Below are 23966 nucleotides of genomic sequence, written 5' to 3'. Positions count from 1 at the left end.
GGACTAGTAAGGTAGTTAAACGTTACACCTAACACTGATAGACCTGGACTAGTAATGTAGTTAAACGTTACACCTAACACTGATAGACACGGACTAGTAGGGTAGTTAAACATTACACCTAACACTGAAAGACAGAGACTAGTAAGGTAGCATCTTTAATTTGTGACAAAGAAGGTAGTTAAAAGTTACACCTAACACCGGTATTTCTGACAAACAAGGTACTTAAAAGTTGCACCTAACACCGGTGTTTTTGACAAACAAGGTAGTTAAAAGTTACACATAACACCGGTATTTCTGACAAACAAGGTACTTAAAAGTTGCACCTAACACCGGTGTTTTTGACAAACAAGGTAGTTAAAAGTTACACATAACACCGGTATTTCTGACAAACAAGGTAGTTAAAAGTTACACATAACACCGGTAGTTCTGACAATCAAGGTAGTTAAAAGTTACACCTAACACCGGTATTTCTGACAAACAATGTAGTTAAAAGTTACACCTTACACAGGTATTCCTGACCTTTAAGGTAAACAATTGTCAACAGATGCATGTAGTTACAAATGATGATCAGGAATGTAATGATGTACTTACCAACTTATTGATGTTATAATTTACTGACATTCAGGTATTTGATTAGCCACCATCATCAGATGGTGGGCTTTTCAAATCACCCTGCATCAGTGGTCCATCTGTCATTTGTCATTCTGTCCATCCTTAAACAATTTTTGTTAACACTATTCCTCAGAAAGTACTGAGGATCTTTCTCAGATTTCACATGAAGATTCCCCATGGTCCCTAGTTATGTATATCAATTTTTGGGACTGATCACAAAACCCAGATGGCCAACAGACATCCATCTTGAATTTGTGAGTTAAAGTTTGTTAGCACTTTTTCTCAGAAGTACTGGAGGGATCTTTCTAAAATTTCACATGAAGGATCCCCATGGTCCCTAGTTATGCATATTGGGTTTTTTTGGACTGATCACAAAACCAAGATGGGCGACAGACAGCCATCTTGAATATGAAAGTTAAAGCTTGTTAGCACTTTTTCTCAGAACTTACATATTTCAAATGAAACTTCCCCATGGTCCCTTATTATGTATATCAAATTTTGGGACTGAAGGGAAAACCAAGATGGCCGATAAACAGCCATCTTGAATTTGAGATTAAATTTTATTAGCAATATTTCTCAGAAAGTACTCGAGGGATCTTTCTCAAATTTTACCTAAGGGTTCTTCATGGTTCTTAGTTTTGGATATCAAAAGTATTTGGTATGTAAATATACATATTTAATGGATTTTTTTACCATTCTTACTGTGTACATGTACATGTGTAGAATTTAATATATGAAAATACCCAATGGTCTTTATATGATATCTATGTAAATCTATGTTATGTCTTTCAGTAAAACAGCTTCTATACATATATTTATGACTTTCTACATTAACATTAAATTAGTACAACACATTCCCCTACATCTAAGTATATTGCTTTTTTTTTCTTTTTGTTTTTTGAAAAGATTTGTTTTCCTTGTTTCTACCTCACCTTTTCTCATACCTAGCTTATGATAGAAGATAGATGTGAAATATTATCAGAGTTATCTTTCTTAGTGGGTGGGTCATTAGCTGTAGCTGATGCATATTCATGTAGGAGGGGATGGAAATGCAGTAGTGATTGACATTGCAGTTGAGTTCGGTGTAAGATTATTAGTCAGTGAGAGAGTACATAGGAGGTTCATTGATACTGACAGTTACTGGTGTATGAGTATACTGGGCAGACAGCTGCACGTATATTGTGTCCTTGTAGTCCTCTAGTCTAACACTATGGAGACTGGTCCACGTATATTGTGACCTTGTAGCCCTCTAGTCTAACACTATGAAGACTGGTCCACATATAGTGTGTCCTTGTAGCTCTCTAGTCTAACACTATGGAGACTGGTCCACGTATATTGTGACCTTGTAGCCCTCTAGTCTAACACTATGGAGACCGGTCCACATATAGTGTGTCCTTGTAGCCCTCTAGTCTAACACTATAGAGACTGGTCCACATATAGTGTGTCCTTGTAGCCCTCTAGTATAACAATATGGAGACTGGTCCACGTATAGTGTGTCCTTGTAGCCCTCTAGTCTAACACTATGGAGACTGGTCCACGTATATTGTGACCATGTAGTCCTCTAGTCTAACACTATGGAGACTTGTCCACATATAGTGTGTCCTTGTAGCCCTCTAGTCTAACAATATGGAGACTGGTCCACGTATATTGTGTCCTTGTAGCCCTCTAGTCTAACACTATAGAGACTGGTCCACGTATAGTGTGTCCTTGTAGCCCTCTAGTCTAATACTATGGAGACTGGTCCACGTAAAGTGTGTCCTTATAGCCCTCTTAGTCTAACACTATGGAGACTGGTTCACATATAGTGTGTCCTTGTAGCCCTCTAGTCTAACACTATGGAGACTGTTCCACATATATTGTGTCCTTGTAGCCCTCTAGTCTAACACTATGGAGACTGGTCCACGTATATTGTGACCTTGTAGCCCTCTAGTCTAACACTATGGCGACTGTTCCACATATAGTGTGTCCTTGTAGCCCTCTAGTCTAACACTATGGAGACTGGTCCACATATATTGTGTCCTTGTAGCCCTCTAGTCTAACACTATGGAGACTGGTCCACATATAGTGTGTCCTTGTAGTCCTCTAGTCTAACATTATGGAGACTGATCCACATATATTGTATCCTTGTAGCCCTCTAGTCTAACACTATGGAGACTGGTCCACCTATATTGTGTCCTTGTAGCCCTCTAGTCTGACACTATGGAAACTGGCCCACATATAGTGTGTCCTTGTAGGCCTCTAGTCTAACATTATGGAGACTGTTCCACATATATTGTGTCCTTGTAGCCCTCTGGTCTAACACTATGGAGACTGGTCCACATATATCGTGTCCTTGTAGCCCTCTAGTCTAACAATATGGAGCCTGTTCCACGTATAGTGTGTCCTTGTAGCCCTCTCGTCTAACACTATGGAGACTGTTCCACATATATTGTGCCCTTGTAGCCCTCTAGTCTAACACTATGGAGACTGGTCTACATATAGTGTGTCCTTGTAGCTCTCTAGTCTAACACTATGGAGACTGGTTCACATATAGTGTGTCCTTGTAGCCCTCTAGTCTAACAATATGGAGACTGTTCCACGTATAGTGTGTCCTTGTAGCCCTCTAGTCTAACACTATGGAATATGGTCCGCACATAGCATGTCCTTTTAGCCATCTAGTCTAACACTACGGAGACTGGTTCACATATTGTGTGTCCTTGTAGCCCACTAGTCTAACACTATGGGATATGGTCCACACATAGTAGGTCCTTGTAGCCCTCCAGTCTAACACTATGGAATATGGTCCACACATAGCATGTCCTTGTAGCCATCTAGTCTAACACTATGGAATATGGTCCACACTTAGCATGTCATTGTAGCCCTCTGTCTTATGATGTGGGGATATTACATGTCCTTAGGCTACCTTGGAGGGGTCAGACTGGTCCATAGTATGTCTGTTTAGCCCTCCAAACTTACACTGCGAGACTTGTCCAAAAAGAGAATGTCACTTAACCTACTTTAGAGGGGGACCTCTCTCTCTCTCTCTGTTGTATGTATTTCTTTGTCTTGGGGCACATGTTCCTCCCGGACACAAATCTGTGGTCATACTATAGCTGCTGGAAGGTAATGAAGTTCAGTAGCCCACCCACCCAACTACTCCACCCAATCCCACCTTGTCCTGCCTACCCCATTGTACTGATATTTTTAGATTACTTTCTTCCACATATTTTTACTCAATCATAATCCAATTTTGCCATGCCAACACCGTTTGTTTATATACCGTATCTGCTACATGATAGTGGTGTGTCATACAAATAGCAGCTAAGTCCTTGTTTCCTGTGAGAAGCTATTAGGTATATGATAGATATTTCAGTACTTAAGTTTGTGTTACATAACACTTGGACTGCATATGGCACTTATTTGAGATAAATCTTAAGTTTCTTTGGTAACACCATACTGTGTGTTGCATAGACCTATTATGCAAGTCTTTATTTAGATGTGTATGTTAGTTATAGGGCTATGAGAAATGCTTTGAAGACTAGGGGAGGGGGTATTCTGTGGAGTTTGAAGGGGGTGTCCTACAGCTGACTAGCTCTGTCAGCCATGTGTCTTGATGGGGGTCTTATCTGGGTATTGCTGCTATAAGGTTATGTTACCATGGTAACTGGTATTCACATCCATTTTCAGATCTATTTGTAGGTCCTTACTTCTCTTTCCATTTACTACATCTAATGTACAGAATTTTGTGATCAACATTTTTTTAATGACAATAAAATCCAGTATGTGCAAGTTGATACCATTATTCCATTACATATGTACTGACATGAAAGTGTCATGGTTTGGGAAGCTGTTTTTAAATAGAACAAGATAATGTTGTCCCCTAAAACACTGCATGGCTGGATGGTGGGACAACTGGATTAGTTGTGGTTTGATTAACATGGTTTGACAGTAATGTATAGTGATAAAACGAATATGAAGTACATGTGTATTGTGTTAGCTTAGTACAAATTTATAAAGTGAAGATTTTGCTTTTAACAATAAACAAGAGGCCCAGAGGGCCTGTATCACTCACCTGAATATGTTTTTAAAAAATGGTATGAAGTAAAGATATAGCACTCCATGGTAGGCTCTGTAAGTACATATGAAATTTCACCACACCCACTGCTTATACAAAATTGAGTCCCCTTGACCCAAGAATGCTCCAGACTAAATTAGGATAAAACCCCTAATCCCTATGGTCGAAGAAGCATTTTAAAGGTTTTACCTCTATTTCTCTTATTGGGCCACGCCCTTCTGCCCCCTGGAAAACCACACCCACTGCTTATACAAAATTGAGTCCCCTTGGCCCAAGGATGCTCCAGACTAAATTAGGATAAAATCCCTTAATCTCTATGGTAGAAGAAGGATTTTAAAGGTTTTCCCTCTATTCCCCCTATGGGCCCCGCCCGCCTCTCTGCTTCAAGGGGGGTTAGACACACCATTTATATAAAATTGGTTCCCCTTCACCCAAGGATGCTTCATACCAAATTTTGACAAAATCCTGTCAAGAATTTTCTATGTTTCCCCTATTGGGCCCTGCCCTTCTGCCCCCAGCGGTGGCACACTCACTGTTTATACAAAATTGAGTCCCTTTTGCCCAAGATCCTCCAGACCAAATTGGGAAGAAATCCCTTCATCCCTATGGTAGAATGATTTTAAAGGTTTACCTCTATTTCTCCTATTAGGCCCCACCCTTCTGCCCCCTTGGAGACCATACCCATTGCTTATACAAAATTGAATCCCCTTTACCCAAGGACGTTCCACACCAAATATGGACAAAATCCTTTCATTCCTACAGAAAAAGAAGGATTTTAAAGAATTTGTTATATTTCCCCTACTGGGTCCTGCCCCTCAGCCCCCATGGGGGCCAGACCCACCGTTTATACAAAACTGGTTCCCCTTCACCTAAGAATGCTTCAGACCAAATATGGACCAAATCTTTTCATTCCTACAGAAGAAGAAAGATTTTAAAGAATTTGCTATGTTTCCTCTATTGGGCCCTGCCCCTCAGGCCCTTAGGGAGCCAGACCCACGGTTTATACAAAACTGGTTCCCCTTCACCCAAGGATGCTTCAGACCAAATATGGAACAAATCCTTTCATTCCTACAGAAGAAGAAGGATTTCAAAGAATTTGCTATATTTCCCCTATTGGGCCCCGCCACTCAGCCCCCAGGGGGGGGGGGCCAGACCCACCGTTTACGCAAAATTGGTTCCCCTTCACCCAAGGATGCTTCAGACCAAATATGGAACAAATCCTTTCATTCCTACAGAAGAAGAAGGATTTCAAAGAATTTGCTATATTTCCCCTATTGGGCCCCGCCCCTCAGCCCCCAGGGGGGCCAGACCCCCCATTTATTTGTTCCCCTTCACCCAAGGATGCTTCTGACCAAATTTGGTCAAAATCTACTTGGTCATTCAGGAGAAGTAGCGTTTTAAAGGAAAAGTTGACGGACGGAAACAGACGTACGACGTACGCTGCGGTATGGTATAAGCTCACCATGGTCCTTTGGACCAGGTGAGCTAAAAACAGAACTATATGTTTAAATTATGCTTTTGTGTCATTTAAGTTACAACTTAAAAATAGCTATAAAGTGTCTACCATGGAATGGCCTAAATATCAGTTTGTGGGATCCAGTAGTACTCATGGAGGCAGTGACACTATACTAATTAAATCACTTATTTTATTGTATTAAGTTGATTTTAAGGTTCTTGTTAATTAATTTTGCTGAAAAAAAGTCTGAATTAATTGTCAATAAAACATAAGTTATGTCAGTATTGTAAGTAGAATATCATCAATCTAACATAGTTATGTAAGGGTTGTCTGGTTTATCCGACAATATCTATGTAGTGTTAATTAGGTGATAACTATATGTATTGGTACTGGGAGACTCCCTTGATGGAGATTCCTTCTGCTACAGTGATGCTTGATTTATGTGCACATGTGGTTGGACAGCAAGTTTATGGAATGTAACACCACAAGTTCACGAATTGGAAACCTATACAGATTAAAATTCTTTGTAATAAAAAAACTAGGTTACAATGATTTACAGTGTTGGACTTTGATAGTATAAGGGCAAGTTCATGAAGTAGACATTTTGATGTACCAGGTAGTTATAATTAACTTTTGTATTTTGTTTACTAATAACATGATGTATTTGGTTTACTGGTCTGCCTGCCCCCTGGTCTGAGAATCTATGATATGTTAGTGGTGGGTGGAGGAGGATGTTTATCAAATGTTTCCCTCCCTGTCAACCCTCCATATGGCCTTGGTATCAGTCCTCCCTACCAACACCCCCCTCTCTTTGTGGGGGGGGGGGNCCCTTTGGGGGGGGGGGGGGTGCAATCCTCCCCTCAGAGGAGCCTTGGTTGGGGTCATTCCTCCCATTGACCTCATGGGGCTAATCAGTCTCTCCCCTTCTGGGCATTTGTCAGGATCAGTCTTCCTAACTGAACCCCCTAGGGCCAACCCTCTCATACTGTTCAGGGCCTTGTTTGGGGTCAATCTCTCTAGCCATGTGGAAGCCATTACACAGATACTTTCAGATAACATCTTACACCAAGAATGATACATATGGTAGTCCGACCTCTGTGTCCCATTATAGCTACTTTGTTTATGGAATACAATTATAAGAAAAGAATTGTGTTTATTCTATTGATGAATTAAAATATTATTTAACATAGGACATCAGTTTATATGCATTTAGATAGAATAATTGTTTTTAATATCTGCAAAATTGCATAACTTCTTTTCTATGTTGGCCTAGTTTCATTACCATTATATTGATTTTTATCATTCACAGATGAATTGGCTTACATCTGTATGACATGACCAATGTGGATAAGTAAAACTTTGCCGGTTTCAGGGTGATGATGGAATCCAGACTGCTGTAACCAATGATCCTGACAATACTCAACACTTTCCAAAATCCCACATCGCCATTTGTATACAGCAACAATCAAGTCTCCCATTGATGACAATACAGAGCCAATTTACATATCATATTGTCAACATCTAGACCAACACCAAATTTTATTTTTAATAAAAATATCTTTTCCTTATATTTCCGAGTTTATCCGTGTTCATTTCTTTAAGGTCCTTTGCAAATTCTTATCCATGTTGAGATCCAGTGTTATCTTTTCGTGTTTATCTGTTTCTTATCCATGTTGAGATCCAGCCTTATCCATGTTGAGATCCAGCCTTATCCATGTTGAGATACAGGCTTATCCATGCTGAGATACAGGCTTATCCATGTTGAGATACAGCCTTATCCATGTTGATATACAGCCTTATCCATGTTGAGATACAGGCTTATCTTTTCGTGAATGTCAAACTCCATACAATTTATGCCCACAGGAAACTACTTCACTAAGTTCAGCATTTTAAAAAATTTCCTGGTGTTTCATTCTTGTGAAAAATATCAGTACATTTACTCAACTCGTTAAAAAATTACCACGATTTAACAGGAAGTCAAGAAAACTGTCAGTTTGTTGTGACCCCTTGGCTTTGCTATATATTTGTGCAAGTGTAAAGAAATTATTTCATGTGTCCTATTTAAATATGTTTAACTACTTTTTGGTTCCTCTTGTATTCATCAAAACATCCATTTTACTGTAGAGAACTATTAAAATATATTTACTGTAAAGAACTATTGAAATATATTTACCGTTGAGAACTATTGAAATGTATTTATGGTAAAGAACTATTTCCAGTCGAGAACTATTGAAATATATTTACCGTTGAGAACTATTGAAATATATTTACTGTAAAGAACTATTTCCTGTTAGAACTATTGAAATATATTTACTGTAAAGAACTATTTACCATTGAGAACTATTGAAATATATTTACTTTAAAGAACTATTTACAGTCGAGAAATATTGAAATATATTTACTGTAAAGAACTATTTACAGTCGAGAACTATTGAAATATATTTACTGTGAAGAACTATTTACTGTAGAGAACTATTGAAATATATTTACTGTAAAGAACTAGTAACCGTTGAGAACTATTGAAATATATTTACTGTAAAGAACCATTACTGTTGAGAACTATTGAAATGTATTTATGGTAAAGAACTATTTACCGATGAGAACTATTGAAATATATTTACTGTAAAGAACTATTTACTGTGGAGAACTAATGAAATATATTTACTGTAAATAACTATTTACCGTTGAGAACTATTGAAATATATTTACTGTAAAGAACTATTTCCTGTTAGAACTATTGAAATATATTTACTGTAAAGAACTATTTACTGTTGAGAACTATTGAAATATGTTTACTGTAAAGAACTATTTACCGTTGAGAACTATTGAAATATATTTACTGTAAAGAACTATTAACCGTTGAGAACTATTGAAATATATTGAAATATATTGAAATGTAAAAAACCTATTTCCTTTGATATAGAGAACTCGTTTGGTAGGTCCCAGATATATATACCATGGATACCTGATGATTTAGATCCTCGTAAGTCAACAGGTATGTACTAAGTTTGTACTTTGATGGTATACTTTTGTTGCAATACTGTAACATAGATGAAGAACTTCTAATAGAATATTTCTGATGATGCAGATTGTCTTCCGATCCTGCTGTGAATGATAAAAAGAATGATGCGTTATAGATGATATACATTTTGATTACTACAATGCACTGTTCTTTGGAAAAAGAATACTGTTAATGGAGAAAAGATTAAGTACCGTTGGTATTTGTAGCTCTCCTGTTTTTGTACTGCTTACGAAGTATTGGCTCCTACTGATGAAGTACTACTACTGAAAACGCTGTCAAACCATCTAGACCTCATGGTTGACTGGTGCCGTTAACCTGGGAAATTGTTCCATGAACTGAACTGGAGTACGTAAGTGATGATGGAGTACTAATGATGGAATACCATTCAGTTTAGACTGGCTACCAGTTTTTATGAAGAATTTCCTGGCTAGCTAATCTCCCCCTAGTTTGAGAACTTAGGGTCTCTAGAATTAGACATCCAAGCGATCAAAATGATTAAGAGTTTATTTTTTTCTAACTCATTTCTAAATAATTCAATATTCTAGAGATAGGGGCCAGTCTACATTCAGTTCAACTGACCAAGTACTGTAATACCATTAATTAACAAGAGATCCCAGAGGGATCTTGGCGCCCACCTTTGTACCATCTTCATTAGTTCTTTGTCAGTTCGATCTTTTCTCTTCTTTCCTCTAATCTGTTTGATCGAGTCATGTTAACAGTAAATGCACCTTGAGGTAACTTTTGATCTAAACTTAATACTGATGTGTATGAAAGCCAACCTTCAAAGTGAGTTTGTCATTTCACATATTTACTAGTACAGTACTTAATGTGAAAGAAATAGAATCGATCATTGCAATATGAGAAAGATCTGTTTAGTTCTTCTTTTAATCCATTTTGTTTTTATGATCAGTCTCAAAATATAACATACACAACGAGGGATCAAGGGGAACCTACATTTAAAATTTGAGAAAGATCCCTCCCGTACTTCCCGAGAAATAGCGATAACAAACTTTCACTATCAAAATCCAAGATGGCTGCCTGTCGGCCATGTTGTTTATCCGATCAGTCTCTAAAATTGCCCTGCACAGCTAGGACCAAGGGGAACCTACATATAAAATTTAAGAAAGATCCCTCTAGTTCTTCCGGAGAAATAGCGGTAACAAACCTACAATATCAAAATCCAAGATGGCTGCCTGTCGGCCATGTTGTTTATCCGATCAGTCTCAAAAATTGCCCTGCACAGCTAGGACCAAGGGGAACCTACATATAAAATTTAAGAAAGATCCCTCTAGTTCTTCCGGAGAAATAGCGGTAACAAACCTACACTATCAAAATCCAAGATGGCTGCCTGTCGGCCATGTTGTTTATCCGATCAGTCTCAAAAGTTGCCCTGCACAGCTAAGGACCAAGGGGAACCTACATATAAAATTTGAGAAAGATCCCTCTGGTACTTCTTGAGAAATAGCGATAACAAACTTTCACTATCAAAATCCAAGATGGCTGCCTGTCGGCCATATTGTTTATCCGATCAGTCTCAAAAGTTGCCCTGCACAGCTAAGAACCAAGAAAGATTCCTCTGGTTCTTCTTGAGAAATAGCAATAACAAACTTTCACTATCAAAATCCAAGATGGCTGCCTGTCGGCCATGTTGTTTATCCGATCAGACTCAAAAGTTGCCCTGCACAGCTAAGGACCAAGAGGAACCTACATATAAAATTTGAGAAAGATCCCTCTAGTACTTCTTGAGGAATAGAAAGATCCCTCTAGTACTTCTTGAGAAATAGTGATAACAAACTTTTACTATCAAAATCCAAGATGGCTGCCTGTCGGCCATGTTGTTTATCCGATCAGACTCAAAAGTTGCCCTGCACAGCTAAGGACCAAGGGGAACCTGCATATAAAATTTGAGAAAGATCCCTCCGGTACTTCTTAGACGACGGACCACGGACAACGGACCAAGGACGCAGGGTGATTTGAATAGCCCACCATCAGATGATGGTGGGCTAAAAACTTTCATTGATAGTAATGATGTAAAGTAGTTCATATATATAGAATCCTTTTTGTATAAATAACAATGACTATCCATATTTCACAAAAAGAAATTTTAATGAAGAGCTGGTAAATTACAAATGAAGACATTGAATATATAAAACAAAAAATAGAAATAAATGCACACTATTTTGTTCTTGCTTACAACTTTTCATTCATCTGCATGCTAAATAAAATGGGTAAACTCACAACGCTCAAACAGTTAATAGGAACACTGTGGTACAGTTACCATAGTATTGCACGCAAATCAAACTGCCAAACTCGGGTAAAAATTATGTACAACTGATTTTGGCACATATGGAACAAGTTACACCTGTCTGGAAAGACTAGAATGTACACGCATATAATATTATATATAGTTAAGGCACACAAGTGTATTATACTGTGTGTCAGATTACAAAAACTTACATTGTGAGGTTTACATCACCATACCAAGTACTGTGTTCACCAGACAAACTTATTGCATCATGTAAGCCTACACCAGACAAACTTATTGCATCATATAAGCCTACACCAGACAAACTTATTGGGTTCACTACACAAACTTATTGTGGTAACCACACAAGTTTATCTTGTATGACACACAATCTCATCATATCTTGTGTGAAATGCGAGTTCTTATTGTACAAACATACAAGTTCATGTTGTAAATGACTCACTAGCTTATATTGTATACAACACAAATATTTCTTGTAGTAAATACAACACAAGCTTATAGAAATGTGTACAACAGGTAAGAAAATATGACATCCAACCTTCTTACAACTAGGTAATAATAACTGAAATTAAAATGATTACTTATCATAAATTATAAAACTAATGCAAAATATAGTACTACACTATTTAGGGCAACAGTCCCAAATGGTTCAATAATGGAGTTAAGATATCTACACCCTACTCAAAGAGTACATATAACTATAGAAAATTACTTGTATTTTAATCATGATAATGTGTGAAAATATGGGTTTCTTATAACCTGTTATATGAAATACAGGCATTGGAACAGAAATAATAGAAAACAAATCTTTCTTCATATCAAGAAATGAGCATTATGAATTATTTGGTCTTTTCATTTGTAAACAAATATATACATATCATTCTTGAAACAATATATAGAAATTAAACAATACGTTTACCTCTTCTTAATATCTATGCATATTGCCATGAAGTGATATTCCAGACATATAACAAAAGATGATATGGAAAATTCTATGTACCTGAAACAATTGACATCATCATCACCAACATGCAACTAATTTTCTATTTAAATGATATTGATACCCAGCATAATAATTAGTCACAACTTGATAAACAGTGTAATAAAACTGACAACGATACAGTGTAATAAGACTAACATTTATACACTATTAGAATGACATTGATACAGTGTAAGTAGACTAACATTGATAGTGCAATTAGACTGACAATGATAGTGTAATTAGACTGACATTGATACAGTGTAATTAGACTAACATTGATACAGTGTAATTAGACCAACCTTGATACAGTGTAATTAGACTTATATTGATACAGTGTAATTAGACTGATATTGATACATTGTAATTAGACCGACATTGATGCAGTGTAATTAGACTAACATTGATACAGTGTAATTAGACCAACCTTGATACATTGTGATTAGACTAATATTGACACAGTGTAATTAGACTGATATTGATACATCATAATTAGACTGATATTGATATATTATAATTAGACTGATATTGATGCATAATGTAATTACACTGATATTGATGCAATATAATTACACTGACATTGATGCAATGTAATTACACTGACATTGATACAATGCAATTAGACTGACTTTGATACAGTGTAATTAAAAAGACCATGATACATTGTAATTAGACTGATATTTATACAGTGTAATTAGACCGATATTGATACAGTGTAATTAGAATGATATTGATGCAATGTAATAAGACCGATATTAAAACAATGTAATAAGACTGACAACTGATACAGTGTAATTAGAATGATATTGATGCAATGTAATTAGACTGATATTGATTTTGATACATTGTAATTAGACTGATATTGATACATCATAATTAGACTGATATTGATGCATTGTAATTAGACTGATATTGATAATGTAATTATGATATTGATACAATGTAATTACACAAATATTAGACAGATATTAATACAATGTAATTAGACTGACAATTGATACAATGTAATTAGACTGATATTGATGCAATGTAATTAGACTGACATTGATACAGTTTAATTAGACCGATATTGATACAGTGTAATTACAATGATACAGTGTTATTAGAATGACATTGATACAGTGTAATTAGACCGATATTGATACAGTGTAATTAGACTGACAATAATTCAGTGCTATTAGAATGACATTGATACAGTTTAATTGATATAGTGTAATTAGACTGATATTGATGCAATGTAATTAGACTGACATTGATACAGTTTAATTAGACCGATATTGATAGTGTCATCAGACAGACAATGATACAGTGTTATTAGAATGACATTGATACAGTGTAATTAGACCGACAATGATATTGTAATTAGACTGATACATGTAATAAGACAGACATTGATATTGTAATTAGACCGATATTTATACAGTGTAATTAGACAGACATTGATATTGTAATTAGACTGACATTGATACAGTGTTATTAGACTGACATTGATACAGTGTAATTAGACTGACATTGATGGTGTATTTTGACATTGATAGTGTATTTTGACATTGATACAGTGTATTTTGACATTGATATTGTAATTAGACTGACATTGATATTGTTATTAGACTGACATTGATACAGTGTATTTTGACATTGATACAGTGTATTTTGACATTGATACAAAGTATAGAATAAAAAAGGACAACGTTGCTGAATACAGGTACTACTCTCCCTAATTTGTATCTAGATACTTTTAACATACTAGAACACAAGAGAACACTTGTGTTTCAATGCATTTGCAACCTATTTCAAGTTACATGCATCATGGATTAGTGCTTTAATGATTTAACATTTAACTTTATGTACTTTCATATTGTTGTAAAAAGTGACAAAATATCATTATTACCAAAATAAGTATGTTTATAATCAAACATTTCAAAAAGTTTTGCTTTTAAAATTTAAATCACAATGTATTATGAAAATGTGATGAAATTAATTAATTAGTTGAAGTTTAGTTTGCATATAGATATTCAGATCATATTAAACTTTGAACTGAATATATATAAATGTACCCATTTTTTATATATAGTTAAGTAATATGCACTCGGTGAACATTACTTTGTTCAGATACCGAACCCATCCATACTGTCGTTATTGCTGATGAGGCTTAACTACTCATCTTACATATATATATATATTCATCAAGTTTGTCCTTTTTAGATGTTTACACAACATCTATCAAATAAAGTGTTTATATAATCATAAATAACTAAAGCGAATTTATAACTTATAAATAAAGAACAAAATCTACCAACAAAAACCACAATATCTACATGCTGAAAGCAAAGTATACATAAAAGTCGTTTCTAAAATACAAAGACAGATATACTAACACCGCAAACATCAATCAAGATTTTATCATGCAAATAGTTTTTGTCAAAAAAAATTCACACATATTTCACCACAACCTCACTCAATTAAATATTATAAAATCTATTCATTATAATGTTTATTGTTAATTTATATTCATATATACAATTTCCCCTCTTCCAATGTTGCTCTTCAAAATCAAACTTTGAACATTATTTGCACCAAGAAAAGGTTATAAAGAGATAGTAACTCATAATAAACAGCATATGAATGAATGAAATTCTAAGAGAAGAGAAACAGAATACGAAAAACATCATTAATGAAAGTTAAAACCTCAAGGAGATGAAACTATGTTTGCTGGCCGGGGTTTGAACTGTTACTGGCAGTCTTTGCTTCCCAGGATCAGGAAATATTGATAAAAAATGATGATATTTTCAATTTCTTGTAATGCAGATTACCGACTGAGCATTCATCGAGACACTTCCAGTGCATCTTTAAAGACAAAGATTTTGTACATGTATTAGTTTTTATAACTTGATGGTCTTGGGTAATCCATTGATGTCATCCCTGGCCAGCAAGAACATATCATCACATCAGTCATATATTGAGCTTATCATAACATAGGAATTCCTTCTATAATAATAAACGAACATGGAAATATTTTCTCAGTGATTAAATACAGATGTAACATCAATTAGTTCACAATGCCTTAGCTGTTGATACTAAACTGTCAACACAGGACCTGTGAATCATGGAGCTGTCAAAATAGGACCCTGGATACCAGAGCTGTAAACACAGGATATGTCTAAACAGGACCTGTCGATACGAGGCTGTCAACAAAGAAGCTGTCATCACAGGACTTGTCAATACAGTTGCTGTCAGGTATGTCTCTGTTAATACCAAAGAGCATGGTGTGGGTCGTGTTTGGGTCGTTTTGGCCTCCAAATTCATCGAAATTCAAAAAAATATATCAAGATTTTAAGTTATTCTTTCTCCATATTTTGAATACTACTCTGATACTTTTATGAAAACTTAACCTGTCAAAGAAACTATGTTACACCTGTCACAGAAACAAAGTGTTACACCTGTCACAGAAACAAAGTGTTACACCTGTCACAGAATGTAAGTTACATCTGTCACAGAAACTATGTTACACCTGTCACAGAAACTATGTTGCACCTGTCAAAGAAACTATGTTACACTTGTCACAGAAACAAAGTGTTACACCTGTCACAGAAACAAAGTTACACCTGTCACAGAATGTAAGTTACACCTGTCAGAAACTATGTTACACTTCTGTCACAGAAACTATGTTACACCTGTCAAAGAAACTATGTTACACCTGCCACAGAAACAAAGTGTTACACCTGTCACAGAATGTAAGTTACATCTGTCACAGAAACTATGTTACACCTGTCACAGAATGTAAGTTACACCTGTAACAGAAACTATGTTACACCTGTTACAGAAACTATGTTACACCTGTCCCAGAAATTATGTTACCCCTGTCACAGAGTTATGTTACACCTGTTGCAGGAACAAGAAGTTACACCTGTCACAGAAACAAAGTGTTACGCCTGTCACAGAAACTATGTTACACCTGTCACAGAAATAATGTTACACCTGTCACAGAGTTATGTTACACCTGTTGCAGGAACAAGAAGTTACACCTGTCACAGAAACTATGTTACACCTGTCACAGAAATAATGTTACACCTGTCACAGAGTTATGTTACACCTGCCACAGAAACTATGTTACACCTTTCACAGAAACAAAGTTACACCTGTCACAGAAACTATGTTACACCTGTCAAAGAAACTATGTTACACCTGTTACAGAAACTATGTTACACCTGTTACAGAAAGTATGTAACACATGTCACAGAAACTATGTTACACCTTTCACAGAAACAAAGTTACACCTGTCACAGAAACTATGTTACACCTGTCACAGAAACTATGTTACACCTGTCACAGAAACAAAGTTACATCTGTCACAGAAACTATGTTACACCTGTCAAAGAAACTATGTTATACCTGTTACAGAAACTATTTTACACCTGTCACAGAAAGTATGTAACACATGTCACAGAAACTATGTTACACCTGTCACAGAAACAAAGACAAAGTTACACCTGTCACAGAAAGTATGTATCACATGTCACAGAAACTATGTTACGCCTGTCACAGAAACTATGTTACACCTGTCACAGAAACTATGTTGCACCTGTCACAGAAATTATGTTGCACCTGTCACAGAAACAAAGTTACACCTGTCACAGAAACAAAGTTACACCTGTGACAGGTGTAACTTTGTTTCTGTGACAGGTCAACAGTTTCTGTGACAGGTGCAACATAGTTACACCTGTCACAGAAACTGTTGCACCTGTCACAGAAACTGTTGCACCTGTCACAGAAACAAAGTTACACCTGTCACAGAAACAAAGTTACACCTGTCACAGAAACAAGGTTACACCTGTCACAGAAACAAAGTTACACCTGTAACAGAAACTATGTTGCACCTGTCACAGAAACAAAGTTACACCTGTGACAGGTGTAACTTTTTTTCTGTGACAGGTTTAACATAGTTTCTGTAACATGTGTTACATGCTTTCTGTGACAGGTGGAACAGTTTCTGTGTCACGCGCAACAGTTTCTGTGTCAGGGGTAACATAGTTTTTTTAAAATGTGTTACATACTTTCTGTAACAGGTGTAACATAACTCTGTGACAGGTGTAGCATTTTGTTTCTGTTACAGGTGCAACTTTGTTTCTGTGACTGGTGTAACGTTGTTCCTGTTACAGGTGTAACATAGTTTTTTTAAAATGTGTTACATACTTTCTGTAACAGGTGTAACTTTGTTTTTGTGACAGGTGTAACAGGTTCCGTGACAGGTGTAACACCTTGTTTCAGTGACAGGTGTAACACCTTGTTTCTGAGACAGGTGTAACATAACTCTGTGACAGGTGTAACCTAGTTTCTGTGACAGGCGCAACAATTTCTGTGACAGGGGCAACAGTTTTTGTGACAGGAGTAACTTTGTTCCTGGTACAGGTGTAACTTTGTTTTTGTGACAGGTGTAACAGAAACTATATTAAACCTGTCACAGAAAAAAAGTTACACCTGGAACAGGAACAAAGTTATATGGGTCACAGAAACAAACTTACACCTGTCACAGGAACAAAGTGTTACACCTGCCACAGAAACTATGTTGCGCCTGTCACAGAAAGTATGCAACACATGTCACAGAAACTATATCACACCTGTCACAGAACGTATGTAACACATGTCCAAGAAACTATGTTACACCTGTAACAGAAACAAAGTGTTACAGCTGTCACAGAGACAAAGTTACACCTGGCACAGAAACTGTTGCACCTGTCAAAGAAACTATGTTTTACATGTTTCAGAAACTATTTTACACATGTCACAGAAACAAATTATAACCGTCACAGAAAGTTACACCTGTCGCAGAAACAAAGTTACCCCTGTAACAGGACCAAAGTTACACCTGTACAAGAAACTATGTTGCACATGTCACAGAAACAAACTTACACCTGTCACAGAAACAAAGTTACAACTGTGACAGAAACTATGTTACACCTGTCACAGAAACTGTTGCACCTGTCACTGAAACTGTTTCACCTGTCACAGAATACAAGAAACTATGTTGCACATGTCACAGAAACAAACTTCACAGAAACTGTTGCACCTGTCACTGAAACTGTTTCACCTGTCACAGAAACAAAGTTACACCTGTCACAGAAACAAAGTTACACCTGTAACAGAAACTATATTGCACCTGTCACAGAAACAAAGTTACACCTGTAACAGGAACAAAGTTATATCGGTCACAGAAACAAATTATACCCGTCACAGAAAGTTACACCTGTCTCGGAAACTGTTACACCTGTCACAGAAACTATATTACACCTGTCTAAGAAACAAAGTTACACCTGGCACAGAAACTATGTTACACCTGTAATCAATCAGTAGGAATAGACAGAATAGTTATCTATGACAATTGATTCTATTATAATCACTTTTTATCCAGCTTCCCATCATATACAAATAAATATCAATCAATATAAAATCTCAAAAATCTTAGTGTAAATAATAATAATAAAAAAAGTCTTACAACATAAATCAATAATCTTGAATTAAATTCTCTTGTGAAGCAGAAATTTACATATCAACTTTACCATATCTTGGTCAAAGTTTTCATTGTTCTTAGTACATGTTGGAATAGGGAGTCATACTGAACATACATATAAAACAAAACCTAGGACAAGGGCATGCTGTTCAAGGCCAGAGGAACTATATAGACAGGTTCCCACTCACTAAAATCTGGAATATATTAAAGATCAATGAGAATTGCAAGTAGAATGTAGAGATTCAGAACAATGATCCTAAGAGTAGCACTGGAATCGAGACTTATGGTCGGTCCCACTTGAGTAGCTTTAAGTATCAATATTTGACAGCAAGAGGGGGATTACCTAAATATAGATATAGGAGTGCGAGAAGTCAGGTTTAAATGGAAATGCCTGCTTGCCAAGTAACATGGTCATTCTTGTACTTCCTAGCAGGTTTATAATAATTACTTTGTGCTTCCATAGCTCTGAACAACACAGTCAAGTATTTTATCCACCAATCACTTTCCAGAAAATTGTCAACAAATTTATCCTCCTGTGCTAGTGCAGGAGAGTCTACTGTTTTTCGGCCGATATTATTTATATCCTACTCTAGCTGCTGCCAACACTACCAGTTTACTCAACAGCTAAGTTCATAATACACATCTTGCTGTAACCCTGATCTTGCAACTTTTATACCACAGAAGATAATAACAGAAAGGGGAGAGAGCTCACGTTAAGTTATAAATACATGTCCATTGAAATATTTTATGGACCCCAAATGTGAATTAGTACCTTCAATTTAATTCTTTACATTTGATCCTTAAAATATAACCCTTTTCTAGAAAAAAGGATCTCGCAGGATAACACTATTTTTTAACATATGTTAAATGCAACAGTCTCCTTTCAGGATATCTTAGCCAGCAATACTCTTGGCAAGATGACAGAGGCAACACTATTGTTGGTGTGATGACAAGGGTCAGCCATGCTGTTGGCAAGGTGACCAGCTAGACATAGTGTTGGACAGTGACTAGGGCTACACATGTTGGCCAGTGATTAGGGCTAGACCTTCAGGATGTCTTAGCCAGCAATACTCTTGGCGAGATGACAGAGGCAACACAGTTGTTGGTGTGATGACAAGGGTCAGCCATGCTGTTGGCAAGGTGACCAGCTAGACATACTGTTGGCCAGTGACAAGGGCTAGACATACTGTTGGCCAGAGACTAAGTCAAGACATGCTGTTGGCCAGTGACTAGGGCTAGACAAACTGTTGGCCAGTGACTAGGGCTAGACATACTGTTGGCCAGTGAGAGGGCTAGACATACTGTTGGTAAGTGACTAGGGCAAGATAAAGTATTAGCCAGTGACCAGTGCTAGACATACGGTCAGTGACTAGGGCTACACATACTGTTGGCTAGTGACTAGGGCTAGAAATTATGTTGGCCAGTGACTAGGGCTAGACTTACTGTTGGTAAGTGACTAGGGCAAGATAAAGTGTTGGTCAGTGACCAGTGCTAGACATACTGCTGGCCAGGTCCACGGCTACCCATACTGTTGGCCAGTCACAAGGGCTAGACATACTGTTGGCCAGTCACAAGGGCTAGACATACTGTTGGCCAGTCACAAGGGCTAGACATACTGTTGGCGATGTGACCAGGGCTAGAATTACTGTTGGCCAGGTCCACGGCTACCCATACTGTTGGCCAGTCACAAGGGCTAGACATAATATTGGCCAGTGACTAGGGCTAGACATACTGTTGGCCAGTGACAAGGGCTAGACATACTGTTAACCAGGTCCACAGCTACCCATACTGTTGGCCAGCCACAAGGGCTAGACATGATGTTGGGCAGTGACTAGGGCTACACATAATGTTGGCCAGTGATTAGGGCTAGACTTACTGTTGGCCAGTCACAAGGGCTAGACATGATGTTGGTCAGTGTCAAGGGCTAGACATACTGTTGGCCATGTGACCAGGGCTAATACTGTTGGCCAGGTCCACGGCTACCCATACTGTTGGCCAGTCACAAGGGCTAGACATACTGTTGGCCAGTGACAAGGGCTAGACATACTGTTGACCAGGTCCACAGCTACCCATACTGTTGGCCAGTGATTAGGGCTAGACATGATGTTGGGCAGTGACTAGGGCTACACATAATGTTGGCCAGTGATTAGGGCTAGACTTACTGTTGGCCAGTGACAAGGGCTAGACATGATGTTGGTCAGTGTCAAGGGCTAGACATACTGTTGGCCATGTGACCAGGGCTAGAATTACTGTTGACCAGTGACTAATTTTAGACATACTGTTGGCCAGTGACTGGGGCTAGACATAATGTGGCCAGTGACTAGGCTTTAGACTTTGTTAGGGGGAAACAAGACCTGCCCATTTTATTGCTCAAGAGTTGAGGCTAGTGATTTGATACCTTGAAGACCATAGCTTAGGCAGACCTACTCTGTGTTGGTAGTATTGCTAGTCATTTCATTAAGGAGAATAGGTCTGATGATACTTTTGTCCACAAGACTGTGGCTAGGACAGATAAGGACTTGTGACCAGTCCGCACTGAAGTCTGATCATCCATTTACACTAAGTTATGACCTGCAGTAGGAAATGTTCCTGGTTTTATAATGAGTCTCCCTTACCGTGTGGTACTGCAGTGATAGTCACTCTAACATCTAGCATCCTATATCTCCTTTAAAGGAAGAATGACATTCTAGTGGAAATTCTGTATACAAGACAATAAATTTCCAATAAGCTTTCAAATATTTCGTGCCAAGAAGCATCTCCTCCATACTGTCAAATTGGAAACTCTCCCGGGTGGAAATGTTCACGTTGTGACTCTTACACTGATCGTGGTGTGGACTTTTTTTCATGGCAATTGTTCTAAAATCTATGTATCTTATTAATGTATTAAATATATATAATGTGAATATTCTTGTTAAATATTTTTGTGACAATTCACTCAAAACGAAAAATAAGAGTATTTTCACGTAGCAATAATTTCTACTTTTACAGTATTCATGAACTGTTGATTTCTTGGCATTATGTCAAATCGAAAGAGACTTTAAGAAACCGATGTCAGATTTCTCAAGGACCTCGTCTGTTGTTTTGAGAATCATTCACAATCAACACATCTCCACAACTTCACTGATGGCCTTCGTGGTACTGTAAGAAGGGGTGATATCCAAACCCCTCATGTTACAAGGCCTTCGTGGTACGGTAAGAAGGGGTGATATCCAAACCCCTCATGGTAACATCCAAACTCTAAACCCCTCATGTTACAAGGAGGCTGATATTAAAACCCCTTTTTAAGGTACAAGAACGTTTCTCTTTTTGTTTTAACCTTGACTGACACATATTTTCCATGTCATACACATGCTGTACATCAAATAGGTTATGAACCACACAGTACTCCCAAATTAAAACAGCACTAATTTTTGTTAATTTCATAACAGTTCATACTGGATCAAAGTTATCATGCAATATAAATGTCATGTCATCTCTGTTTTAACATGTACTTTGTACATAGAATTTATAGAGAGACAGTTCATCAGTAAAGCTTTGATTTCATATCCCTGTATTGCTTTCAGCAATGAAATTGAAAGAAAACATTTCATGTCTTCCTCTCTATAAAAATTTCATGTCTTCCTCTCTATAAAATTTAATGATGTCCTTGACCTTGTTGTTTGTCCTTGGCCTAGTTCATCCTCCTACAGTAATATCCCAATACCTTGCACTTTTCACAAAGATGTTGTGGGTGCACCTTGCTCTGATCCGACACGTCCAAGCCATCAGGTTTTTCAAGGGGCCTCTAAGAAATGACAAAAGAAACATGTTGTGAGCTGTTTGTTATCTGTTAAGGTAATAGGATTGTGTCGCCATTTCTCAGTAGAATTTCTTCAAATTTTGTAGTTATATTTCTTTGAAGTTAAGAAAATTTTCAGCCAAAAACAAAATATAGGCTGTCAGAACTTTAAGGATTTTAAATGGAAATGTATGTAAAAAGGAGTGAATTTAGAAAAAAAATTGAAAGACACAATTTTTGACAAAACAATGTCAATAAAAATGATACTAACATAGATAAGCATTGCATTAATTTATATCAATTTAATAAATGCTGAAATTGTGTAAAATTAATTATCTGTAAATGATTAAAAATTGACATTTTATAATGAAACCATGTACACATAGTACATTGTAATTGGATGTAAAGAGTTACCTTCCTTGAAAAACTTCACAGTAGTGAAATAGGTAGCCGGTACAGAAAAATGGACACATGTGACTCATTGATAAAAAACCAGCTGAATTAATGCTGGAATTGCTTTGAAATACTTTAATATTGAGAGAACACGCTGTTCTGTCAATAATAAGCATACAATATTCATCACTTTAATATTAAACATTAGATTATGCGGAAATTGTGATACTGTCTCCCTACATTGGATACTAGGGATATACTTCATATATCCGTTTATCAATACACTCCTATGACCTTAACAACATTGGATTTAATACAGGTGTATGTTGCTTGTACAGTTTCTGTTAATATACCTGTTTGGGAGGGTAAGTAAGATCTGTTTACCTGTGAATGAGTGTCAGGTATTTGGGAATATGGGTGCATACATGTCTATTATGGTAGGTGTTTGTAAACATGAGGGCATACCTATCTCTGTGGGGGCAGGTGTTTGGGAAAATGAGGGCATACAAGTCTATGAAGGTAGATGTTTGTAAACATGAGGGCATATCTATCTGTGGGGGCAGGTGTTTGGGAAAATGAGGGCATACAAGTCTATGAAGGTAGATGTTTGTAAACATGAGGGCATATCTATCTGTGGGGGCAGGGGTTTGGGAAAATGGGTGCATACAAGTCTGTGAAGGTAGATGTTTGTAAACAAGAGGGCATACCTATTTCTGTGGGGGCAGGTGTTTGGGAATATGGGTGCATACATGTCTATTATGGTAGGTGTTTGTAAACATGAGGGCATACAAGTCTATGAAGGTAGCTGTTTGTAAACATGAGGGCATCCCTATCTCTGTGGGGGCAGGTGTTTGGGAAAATGGGTGCATACAAGTCTGTGAAGGTAGATGTTTGTAAA

General features: G+C 37.0%; 2 protein-coding genes across 11 annotated transcripts in view; one reads left to right on the top strand and one right to left on the bottom strand.

Moving 5' to 3' along the window:
- Positions 1-7705, top strand: part of LOC110447465 (microsomal triglyceride transfer protein large subunit-like) — a 30292-nt gene extending 22587 nt beyond the window's left edge. Inside the window, exon 19 of one of the 2 annotated variants that reach the window (XM_021493186.1) lies at positions 7432-7705. The gene's annotated coding sequence lies outside the window, so the exon portion shown is untranslated. The remainder of the gene's footprint in view (positions 1-7431) is intronic. The other variant, XM_021493185.1, reaches the window with a different exon arrangement.
- A 3526-nt stretch (positions 7706-11231) lies between these two features.
- Positions 11232-23966, bottom strand: part of LOC110447464 (zinc finger CCHC domain-containing protein 24-like) — a 35550-nt gene continuing 22815 nt past the window's right edge. Inside the window, exons 4-9 of one of the 9 annotated variants that reach the window (XM_021493175.1) lie at positions 18570-22681; positions 17110-17289; positions 16949-17040; positions 16529-16850; positions 16112-16271; positions 11232-15994 (exon numbers count right to left, since the gene is read on the bottom strand). In XM_021493175.1, the coding sequence (XP_021348850.1) occupies positions 22568-22681 (114 nt within the window). In that variant the 3' untranslated portion in view covers positions 11232-15994; positions 16112-16271; positions 16529-16850; ... (1 more) ...; positions 17110-17289; positions 18570-22567. The other 8 variants (XM_021493177.1, XM_021493176.1, XM_021493178.1 and 5 more) reach the window with 8 other exon arrangements.

The sequence above is a fragment of the Mizuhopecten yessoensis genome, unplaced genomic scaffold (assembly GCF_002113885.1).
Source record: "Mizuhopecten yessoensis strain PY_sf001 unplaced genomic scaffold, ASM211388v2 scaffold3427, whole genome shotgun sequence".
Taxonomy (NCBI): domain Eukaryota; kingdom Metazoa; phylum Mollusca; class Bivalvia; order Pectinida; family Pectinidae; genus Mizuhopecten; species Mizuhopecten yessoensis.
Note: the sequence above shows the minus strand (reverse complement) of the source record. Positions and strands in the feature narration are given on the sequence as shown.